The sequence below is a fragment of the Rhopalosiphum padi genome, chromosome 2, assembly GCF_020882245.1.
Source record: "Rhopalosiphum padi isolate XX-2018 chromosome 2, ASM2088224v1, whole genome shotgun sequence".
NCBI classification, from domain to species: domain Eukaryota; kingdom Metazoa; phylum Arthropoda; class Insecta; order Hemiptera; family Aphididae; genus Rhopalosiphum; species Rhopalosiphum padi.
This window is the reverse complement of record NC_083598.1, coordinates 7,958,734-7,971,253: the sequence shown is the minus strand read 5'-3', so window position 1 is coordinate 7,971,253 and position 12,520 is coordinate 7,958,734. Positions and strand designations below refer to the sequence as shown.

At 29.2% G+C, this 12,520-nt stretch overlaps 1 protein-coding gene across 1 annotated transcript in view; it reads right to left on the bottom strand.

The window, feature by feature from the left end:
* Positions 1–12,520, bottom strand: part of LOC132919550 (uncharacterized) — a 176,025-nt gene that overhangs the window by 13,429 nt on the left and 150,076 nt on the right. The window contains exons 5-6 of the mRNA XM_060981234.1: positions 6,868–7,098; positions 4,370–4,639 (exon numbers count right to left, since the gene is read on the bottom strand). Of these exons, the coding sequence (XP_060837217.1) occupies positions 4,370–4,639; positions 6,868–7,098 (501 nt within the window). The remainder of the gene's footprint in view (positions 1–4,369; positions 4,640–6,867; positions 7,099–12,520) is intronic.

The window sequence follows — 12,520 nt, the reverse complement described above, 5'->3', positions numbered from 1 at the left end:
TTTTGCATATAAATATGTCAAAGTTTAAAAACAGATAAAAAAAAAAAACATTGAAATTTGTTCGAATACAGAATGTTTGATATTTTATTTATTTTTATATACTTAATAAAGAAAGTCATACGCACGTTATTTACATTATATCCAATACGCTGTTATATTAAACATTACTTTATATAACTATTTTTTTAAATTGTATCATTATAATACAAATAATAAACTACTCTACACTTCTATACATCAAATTTTATCGTATATAACCTTTGGACCAAATGGATTAACCAATATAATTTTTATATAATTATTTTTACATTATATAATTTTTGGCCAATTGTAATAAAACTAGTTACATAGAAGCATAGATGGGCATTATGATTGATTTCATATTACATTGGTAGATTTGTCCCTATAAATTATTAACTAACATTTTTTACAGAATTCGTCTATTTGTTTAGTCATTATTTTATTAAATTCCAAGTGAAAAATATTATGAAATATTAAGTACAATCGTTATTCCTGGATAGAAGTACAAACATTAATTATCTTGATGAAATATGATAAACGTGTACATAATATTATACTTAATATTGAATAAACGCAAATAAGTTTTTAATTCCTAGAAACAATATAGGAATACGGAGAAGACATTTATCTTTACACAGTCAAAATAATTTATCTTTGGAAAAAAAATACACAACATTATTTCATAAAAATATAAGTAGCTTCGTTCTAGCTAGGTCAACAGCTCTAAATCAAAATAAATTAAAAACAAAGTATCACATCAGCAGTATCTGTCACTGTATTTTCTGCTCCACAAGTAAATATCATAATATAAATATAAATATATATACATATCTAACCTGAGAACACGATTTGCGCAAGATACTTTGAAGTACAACGCACGAAGCATAAATAATATTATCATCAATCGTTAAGAGTCATTAATTATATTCTCACGCGTGATTGTGACAAACCTATTAATTTTCGGATAATCGTTGTGTAATTACACAAACCATAATATGCGCGTTTATGCCGATGGTATAAATTATGGAAAGTTAAACTCGAATTCCACGAAATCGAATGTCGTTTAAAACGCTATCATAATAACGGTACACGCATATATTAAATACAAATTATAATAATAATAAAGTACTTACTGCTTTCATAAATCGATCATTATTAAAATGGATCATCAGTATTATAATCTCGAAAACCTAAATATAGACAAGTTGATCACTTTGATCAACTAATTTAAGTAGTTACGTTAACGTAACAACTAAGCTAAAATATAAGTTAATTCCCAAAATTTCACACATTTCTAACTATGATACGTAGTAGGTAGTTAGTTAACAAAATTAATAACTTAAGTTAGAAATTAGATTTTTTTAGTTAACAATATAAATTTAGAAACATATTTGTTTAAAATCGTCTAACTAATTAATACCCAGCTTTGCGAAAATTACGGTTTATATTAAGTTTAAAGTTTAAACCGTTAGCATTGTAAGACCTTTACTATACAGTTAAAATATATATGACGCTTGTATGGTATTATATTTCAATCGGACAACAGAGAGCAGAGAATATTTAATTTAAGCTTGCAGTCGTAGGTCATTCGGGTACATATTAAATCGTGGAGAAAACGTATAAAGAAAATAGTTTGAAAAATTCAAGAAATTCGAAGAAAAAATACTAATAAAAAAAATCTCGAAACTGCGTATCATATACATGGACCTACGAACCAGGTATATAAATCCACTGTACGTATTAGATTTGGATTATACTTGTGAACTCTTGCCAAGTTATGTGTATTATAGCGCGATTTATATTTTCGATCACTGACGCAGCGAAAATACTCGGGGTACGTCCTTATTATACCAACTCGATATAAAATGATATACTATATACAGAGTGTAATCTACAAAGCATGCTTGCCCCCTACCATGTTTCCCTTCTTATCGTGAAATCATTTAAATTCTGATTTTTGAAAATGTTTTTATTGAGAACCATACTATAAAATACTTAGCATTTTGATATAATTTAATAATATTCATATGATGTTTTTCATGAAAAAGAACCATTCTATTAATTTAAAAATTATATGGAAAATAATCGTTAGAATTTTGTTTTAGATATAATAAGTTTTTTAAAAAATTCCCGATTATTAATATACCTAAAAAAATAGGTAGTTCTTACTTAAAAAAAGAAATTTGTATTGTCTAAATATTATAAGCTCGTCTAAGCATATAAAAATGTTATGGTATTAAGAGTAATCAATAATAAGAAATTTCTTAAATAAAAAATTGAATAAAAGCATTATTAAATAACAAAAGCAGGGTAATGAGTATGTAAACCATATTGTTTAAAAAGTTAATTTATTTAAAATTTTATTTCAGAGAAGCAATATTAAAATATGAATGGTTGGTCGAAATTACACAAAACTTAATTTGATCGGATTTATTAATTTTTTTCGATTGTATTAAAACGATTAGTTTATACTTATTTGTTGTTAATGTTTACAGATAGCTTTAAATTCGACCTAATGCAAGCAAATACATGCACTGATGCATTTATCGTGATTCGTAGAATCGTAGATATCTAAAACTAATGTGTACTGGTCTACATATATAAATATTTAAATGATGCAATTAAACACCATACAACGATCGACGTGGAATAACACAATAATTTTCAATAGCGTTGTTGAAAATTAATCTATGTTATCATTATAGTGATGTGTAAATATCATAAATATCTGATACTATATTAAATTATAAACGTCAATAGTAGTTACGTGATATTATATAGTCTGAAATGTGCATATTTTATAGTTGTATTAAAACGCATAATATGGACATTAAAAGAGCTGATCGCTTTTAATTGATGGTATTCACATTCCAATGGGGATATAACAATCGAGTAATCATAAATTATATTTAATAATAATGACAAGAAGAAGTATTTTTAATTTTTACATTTTGATCTAAAAGGGGTATTTCGGGTACAAGTATAATGTGTACCTACTAGATAAGTGCTAGGCATATAAAATAGTATTAAACACTATTATGAAAAAAAAATTTAAACGAAGTCAAAAAAACTTAAATTAGAGTTAAAATCTGTTATTGTTTTATATTAAAAATCGTAATATTATGTTATTATATTATAATAAATAAGTTAATGACACTATAAATCTTGTAAATGTATATATATAAACATGGTTTGCGAGAACGCATAAAATATCTAGTTTAAACGACAGTATAAAAGTTAAAAATAGATCATCTTTCCGGGTATAATATGTGCGCATACAGGCATGCATACATAATGACGTGTGTGCGTGAGCCACGAGACATTATACACAACCAACCCTAAATTTAACAGCGAACGCACTGTACATCATTCAGATTGTAGGTAATTATAAACGCGCGTGATATGTATACGGATAATAATTACAACGCGATCGGTTTGAGGATCTATAAGTACCGCAAGGTAAACGAGGAGTGTAATTTGCAGCGACTCGGGAGTGATATAAACGTGTAGATATATATCTAGTGATTCTAGCGTAGCACACACGTATGCATGCGGCAAACGATAATATATTAATACAAATAAGCATCGTATCGTTTGTAATATTATAATAAACGTATATTAACCTACAACACTCGGCGTTCGCTATTTCACGCTTGGTGCCAGAGGATCGGAGGTGGAGTGCTTATAGGTAACACCTCGTGGTGAATACTATAACGAAACGCATAAATACTTAGTATAAAGCATACGACGTTTACTGCCGAGCGTATACGGAACCCATTGACTCTCTAAACTACCAATTTTAACTTTAGTGGTGATTACAGTGGTCATAACTGGCGTGGTTATAATAGTATATAGAGCAGTGGTCGGTAGCAGACAAACATTATACAATACACAAAATTTATCAGTCGAATAATTTTTTTTTCGCACGTGAATTCGGCTAGTGGATTTGTTAGAAATGTATCTAAGTCAAAGTTACGGACTAAGTGCACGAGACTGCTGAGCTTAATTTTAAACCGAATTGTCATTTATTATGGGTAAATTTAATCAAATGTATAGGAAACCAATAGAGAGAGAGAGAGAGAGAGAGAGAGAAAGAAAAAGAATCCAAAGAAATTACGATCACTTAGTGCCCTCCCGAGTATGAACGGTAATTGATAATATACCATATCAATCATCGAGACAATATAAAAATATATAATAACGGTTGAGCTTAATCGATTCGACTTAATTATTATTAATACGCCCTGCGAACTCAGAAGAGTAGGATCTAGAATAGTGGATGCTACATTTTTTTGCATACAATTAGACACGACTTATTGTGAAAAATATATTGATGAGCAACACTCACCGGTGACAGGGCATCAGCGGATCCAACTGTGGTATCAGTGCCAGTCTGCTGCAGGAAAGTCTCGTACTTGTCGAGAGCTGTGAGCCGGTGCAATAGCGTCTGCAACATCGCAGAAACCTGGTGCCGGACAGCTGGTTCGACGGACACGCATTGATGTGTGATTTCCCGGACGTGCGCCATGACCCGTTCATCACGGAAATCGTACGGAAACTTGTCCGTCCACTCGGCCAACAGTTGCACCAACCGGGGCACGAATCGCGACAACTGATCCTGTAGGAGAGAAAAAAATCTTTATTAAAAAGTGTTATACAACTATTATATATTCAATTTAATTTAATTTGGTCTAATTCGTCGAATTGAATCAAATGTCCTAAGTGTGAGGTTGGTCACAGATTTGTATTTTTTGAATTTAACATATATTTACTGAAATTTGTTCGATTTGATAACAATCATTACGTATATCATATTATGTTTTGAACACACTTTATGAGTATATGTACTTATTCATCAAGAGTTTTTATTCAATATTTAAATTTAAATTATTTTTGCATACTAAGGTGAGAAGATATTTACGGATATGGAAACATCTCTCTTTCTTTTCCACTTTAGAAATATATATATCTTTTACGGTTATCAACAAATTGCAAAAAAATGCTGTTAGTGAAATATTGTATTAAATATACGCGATGAAACGACGCAGCGATGACTCGTCTGGAATCTCGTCTATTGCATAAAGCATTTTAAAAGATTTCGCTGCTCCCGCTGAAGAGAAGACATTATTTAAACACACAATATAGCGTGGTATTTAAATTACTCGAGTGCGAGCTTCGTATTATATCATAGTATTGTACATAGAAACGTGACGACAATGCTCTTATATTTTAACGGTAAAAATAAAATGATAATCCTTTTTCCTAAATATTATTATAAGTACGAACAATGCATATAATTTTATAATTAGTGAATATTTCAAAAAAAAAACGCTAATGCCAGTCTATATAGCTAGACAACATATTAGCACGTTCGTTTGGTACTAAATCGACAAAATCGTATACGCATGACAACAGGCAATATTTAATATAATAGTTAATGATATATCTATCAACGGATTCACTTAAGTTATTGTAGAAACATAAGATTGGTATCAATCTAAAAAAACGAAAAAAAAAATATCAATAGTATTTTAAACGGATTGATGCAAGCTGATAAGCTGAAGTAGCAAAGAAATTAAATTAATTTACTTTTTTTTTTATATGACATCACAGTAATATTATACCAATAGATTAATATTCTCTCGCACACGATTCTTGAATCGGTAAGTATAATAAAATAAATACCATGTGAATATATTTATTATTTTTTTTTTTTATAATTATAAATAAATCAGGAACGCAAAACCAAAAACTATATTGAATTGTGATTCATTGGAGAAGAAACTTCATTTTGCATGTATTGTGGAACCATTGTATATTAATTTATGTCATAATTTTAAACTGACACGCGCGAATAAGAGAAATTATTAAATAATAACGATTCGATATTTGTATGGTATATTATTATTAATAATTCGTGTCATTGTAGTGTTCGTAATATATAGAAAATACGTTTCGTTCGAAATTGAAAATTTTAATGTTATTCTTATTTTATGTTGAACAACTGTTTAATATCACGACATTATTTGCCTCAATAGATTAGAGAACATAATAAATGTATTAATATATGCACTGGAGTAAGACATTCGTGTTTTTAAAACAGGTCAAGAAATCTTACAATGGAAAAGGTATCATTATTATTATTTTAAATAATGGAAAATTACAACCAACCACCTATACCTGAATTGCCTATTCAGAACAACGTGTTTAGGCGATTTTACTTATTTTAATGTTATTTAACTAAACGACATCAAAATTATACATTAGACAATAACCTATTATTACGAGATAATGAATGTGCTGCATAAAAATTAAATATTAATCAAAAAATAATAATTAAGCAAAGACTTATAAAGCAAAGTTTATAAATATAATAAGTTCCATAAATTTAAAATTCACAAATTTCAATTACTATTTAAAAATTGAGTTTTTTAATATATCAAATGAATTAGATGATATTTGTGTTATATTAAAATTAAAATTATACTATAAAAAAATAGTTAATAAAATTAAGCATACAACGCACGATTAAAAATTAAATTATTAAAGCATATCTAAGATTTCAGCAATTCTATTTTATTAATAATATATTATATTATTATTATAGTATTTAATCCCGCATTATTTTATCATAAAAGGAGTTTAATGATTTAATGAGTGTCTATGACATGTTAACGTTTATGAATTTAAAACTATAGACAGCATTAATCTATATTAACTTCACAATCATAGAGCTTATAAACCTGTCGAAACAACAAATATAACTAACATACAGATTCTCTTAAGATATTTGAGTATATAATGCATGATACAAACGTATTAAATATTTATAATTAGTATACGTACCTTGTGGAGAGGGTTTAAAGCGGTCGATACTTGATCACCTAGCCTTTGCTGTGCATGACACACAGCCACGACTTTAGCGAGCAACTCGTGAGGTTTCACGAATAGCCGGGAGCTGAGAATGAACGCGAATAGATACGCTTGGTCCGGGTAATAATCGGTGGTGGGAACCAAGTGCTGAATAAGACTGGATAACGGGCCGGATAACAAAATGCCGTCTCTGTAGACCAGAGTCTGAAAAATACAAAAACAAAAACAAAATCAGTAAAAGGGTTTGATAAATATTATTACTATATGCGTATAACGAGGTATTGTATTGTGGGATAAATTACCAACTTATTCACTACCATTTTTTCCCTTTAATAATGAATTTATTCAAATCCTGTTTTTGAAACTTTTAAGTGTACTTCTGGAATATATTTGCAAGCATCAAAATTTTTTAAACAGTTTTAATAGTGCCCTGTAGCGAAACAAATTTATTTTTTTTTTTTTTTAATGAGAAAAATATTTTTTGAGAATGTCGAAGAAACCTAAATTGAAATTTGACCGTGTTGTTTCTGAGTTTTTAAAATTAAATTGTATATATATATTAAATATAATAACTCTTGGGAATGGATTTAATGTAAAAATATGTTTAATCTTGGATCTAGTATTTACTATACTTTAAATATACTTTAATTTTTGTTATCTAATTATCCTTAATACACAAAGCTAATAACTCAAAAACTACTCGTTTGAATTTTTATGTGGATATAATAAAAATCATCTGACTTATGTCTCACCGTATTAAAAGCGTTTTTCATTTGAAAAATAAATGTGGAACACTACAGGACAATCTTTAAATTGTTTAAAGAACTCTAATGATTTTAATATATTATTTTTTTAGTTCACTTAAAATGTATAAAAAATTGGAATTACTGTTAATGTATTATAAATGACAGAATGAGAGTAACCATATTCGATGAATCACGGCACTTAATATATATTATATTTTAATACTTATTATCATTAGGTACACTGTGCAAGATTATTTGAATTCCTCGTCAATACCAAATCAATTTCGACATGATTTCAACGAAAACATAGTGACGCAGAAGTTTGGCAATGACCGCGGTTAACAAACTATGTACATCAAGTTTATACACGTCCGATCGAGCATAAAGCTGCGATAATGTTCAAACGTGCGTTACGGCTTTATGCGGATATAATATTGGTAATAAACTTTAGACCGCGGTCGAAGTTAATGGTTAGGTCATTACCGTGGTTGGGGTTAAGGCTATGTTATCAGGCTATAATATTTTCTAATGATAAACAATGCTTTCACATTATGTTTTATTTTTTAATTAAAAATTCGTATATTTATTTACGGTTTGCCAGTTTCTTTTCGCTTACGATATGTTTGTGTTACTATTGCAATGCGGTCGATTCTAATCGTATTATACATCATAATGTATTATCGAACATGTTGTATAAAACATATTTTTATACGTCCAGATTTTTTTCGACTCTACATTATTTATTGTTTTACGTATAAGGATATTTTTTTTCTCTCGAAAAGTCGTCTTAAAATAGCACTAATGCTGTAAAGTAGGTATCCGTGTCAAATATAACGATGCTTTATACGTGTCATTAATAACGTGGAGTACTGTATATATATATATATACGTATATATATAAAGTGTGTAATTTATGATATCGCCAGACTGCAAAAAATATAAGATATATAATAGCTAAAAAATTCGAAACATGGATATTGTTAAAAAAGAAACAATTTTAAATAAATGTCACGTTCTGAATATAGACTCCGAAAACAACCGCACAATGAAATTTTACCAGGATTGCCGTTGAAAAATTTTTTTATAAATCATTTTTATGTACTAAGTTTACAAAAAAACGAAAACAACAAATTTCCACATGTCAAATGAAACGTTCTAGTGTGGTTATATAACATATTATAGAGCACCGTACATGAAATATGTATATCTTCAATTATTCACACTTAATCAAATTACACGCTCATGCAATAAATTATAAATAAACAATATGATATAATTTAATATTCAAAAAATCCCTCAGATTTCGTTTACATATGAGAAAAGTTAATTTACTTATAACGCACTTAACCAGTTATAAAGTACAATGCAGAACTGCTGTACGGATTCAAGACCACGCATCATAATTTTCTATAACAAATTATTTTCTAAAATGTCTTACAAACCATGAGTTTTTATTTTAAGCGAAATAGTCAGTGAAACAAATAACTCACTCACAAGTTATATTAAAACATAGTAAATTCCATAGTAATAATATTCACCGTTGGAAAGTTTTATAATTCGAAGAAAGCGGGAGGAATCGTTATTATACAATATTATGTTAGACCTGTTTACTTGACGTACTCGAACCAAAACGCAATAAAGTTTAAAACTCATTCGTTCACTGCAGTTGCAATAGAATTCCCGAAGATTATTTTTTAATATGTAACGTGACAGCAAATGAATATAAAAAAAAATCACAAAGTTTTATATCAATCAAGACCTAGTATAAAATGATCGGAAATGCATGCAAATTGATATATCTTTTGACGATGGGCGGAAAAAACTTGTTAAACAAATCTATAAACAATAATAAAATGTGAAATATTTATTGAAACACTTATTGTATGGTGCGTAGCGTTACGATAGTGTATGTTAATAATGAAACCGAAGTTTTGATAGTTATTATATTTCAGGGAGGGGAGATATTAAAAATAAATTTAAATGCATTCTAAGTTATAAAATACTATTTTGAACTTTCTTTTAAAATTAAATACGATTAAATCCTAGTTATATTATATTTAATATGAGTTCGGATTTAAGATTAATTAGAAACATAATTCTTCAACTTCTTTTAAATATTTGAAAAGCATCTTATCAACTACAACATTACCAACAATTACGTTGAAAAAATACAACGAATAACATAATGACATATTTTTGCTCAACAGTATAACGCGAGCCAGGGACGAATCCACGATAGAAGATGCCAAACATCGCCCCTAGAGTAAAATCCACACACATACATAACTCCAAATTATTTTCAAGAATTATTTTATCTAATCATTTAACTATATAGGTCATTTAAAAATGAACATGCCTGTGAAGGAAGCTGACCGAAGTTATACTACTATAAGACGGGTAAAAACTTGGCTTCATTCCAATGGGGTGCAAGTAAACCGACTAACTTAATTATGTTTACTGTGTTTTCATAGAGAAATCAACTATACCTACTATAAATTAAAGTCTATTGCACTAATACTAGTAGAATAATTTATTACCTTGAAAATAATGTAACTATTAAACTATATATTTTTGTAATTTGAAAAATTACTCGAATCTTTTGGCATTTTAAATTTACAAAATATGCATAAAAAATTAAAAATAATAGAAATTTATAATTCTGTAATTTCAATTTATTGAATAATGTTCAAGATAAATATTTGTGTAGCATGGATTCAAATTAATAATGACCTTCCTTCCAGATCTTTGTGCTAAATTTGTCCTTAAGGTAAGACGGTATTGATCGTTTTAAAGTAAGATTGTATTTTTCTATGCGTGGATATTTATGTTTAATCTTCTTTAAACCGTGTTTAAAAACAGTATTTGAAACATAACATTTGTTAACGACCGTGAGGAATTATTGAAAAATTATTTGGGATTCAACTATATATATATATAATTTGAACAAACGTCTCCAGTGGCCTTCGTAGTTTTCAACGAATGAGGCGGTAAGAAGAACTAAATTAAATCAGAAAAACGAAAATCGAACGGAATTCGAATTGGTAATCAGGAGTGGTATCGCGGAGGATATATATATGTGTGTATATATGTGTATGTAAGTAAGGTGGCCGGTCGGCTGTTCACACGGACATGAATAATGGCCGAAGTGATTCCCAGATTGGACATTATCGTCCGTCGACAATGACGGCGGTGCTTAGAGTTTAAGTGGACCCCCGGATTTCCGAGACCCTAGATACTTACTATATACCCGATGACAGTTTTTACGAAAGGTTATAAATGTGTGGGTGTGTGTGTGTGTGTGCATGAATGGGCAAGTGTAATTCTCAAGAGTAGCATTTGTCTTCCTTACGTGAGCTTTACATTGGCCACCTAAATAACTGCGAGACATAAGCTACATATATAATATAAATACGGGGTGGTTTTTTTAGATTATACAATTTACTTTCAACAACTTGCGTTTTTATTTCAATTTGCATAATTTATACCTGAATATAATATCATTAGCAATAATTTGAATTAAATTTTTTTTCTATATCAACCCTGTACATATTTAAAGTTGTATATTTTCAGGCACTTAATAAGATTAATTGTGCGTGTTACGCCCTACACGTACACTTTTTATGTACTGCTAAATAGCCGTGATCGAAAAATATTCACCATTTGCAATTAAAATAGTAAGACGCTATAGTTTTCCTAGAATACCAATCTCTTATGTTAAGGTATCATCCTGTACAAACGTGAGTATTTGATGGAGCAAAGTGCGGATTCAACGACGTCAAAACGGGTTAAGTCCTTTGACCGTAAAGCACCGTTAGTCTGTATGTGGCTGGTACTCGTGATGTGAGCTAGTAAATTATATTTCACAAAAGTAAACATCATCGTCGTCAAGGGACCGCATTAACCGACTAAATACTAGGCCTTAGTTGAGAGCGAGGTCGTGATTAGACGTTGAATTAAATTCACCGATAGATAAACCATGTAGGATGTACATATAATATATTATAATCGTGACGAAATAATTATTAGCTATCGTACAATATGATTATATACATAAACATATATTTTATTATAATCGATAATGCATATAAATGTGTTACTGTGACTTTCAATACCATCACGCCATAATAAAAATAAACTCAGGGGCGGATTTAGAGACTTGGATAGGGGGGAGGGCCTTAGTTTTAATTTTTCTTATTATTATTGGTATTTTCGTAATCCATATAGAAATGTTCAAATGTGCGTGTTAGGCAATTAATGTTTTAAATATAGTAAAATAATATCATAGTATATTTTACATTAATTTATTATTGTAAGTTCTTCATAATATACATAATATAGATAACAGGTACATACTGTCATACCTATATCTACATACTCGTACGTGTCTATGATAGTCGATAGTATAATATGTTTTTTTTAACAATATACAATTTTTTAGAAATACGGGCCTGGGAAGGGTGCGGCTCCTAGACCCCCTGGAGCTGTCTCTGCATATATCACCTATTATTTTGCTTGATATTAAAACATTTCTCTGCGAGAAATCAATTATGTTCATATATATATATATATATATATAGTTTCGATTTGTTTGATTGATTGCTCACGCCATCATGCTAAATTATATTATGTATATGTATGTGTATAATATTGACAGTCCACCCATAGCTCTAGTCGATTTCCTACGTAACACGCTCAATCGTTGCTCGTGTACGTGTACCTATGTTATGTTGATAAATATTTTACTAGCACTCGGAGTAATAAGATAAAACACTGGTGAATTTACCAAAAATGTACGGAAACAAACGAATGGTTATATTATACACATATATCGTTTTTATTCAACCCACCTCCAACCCGAACACGAACCACATTTAGAACCG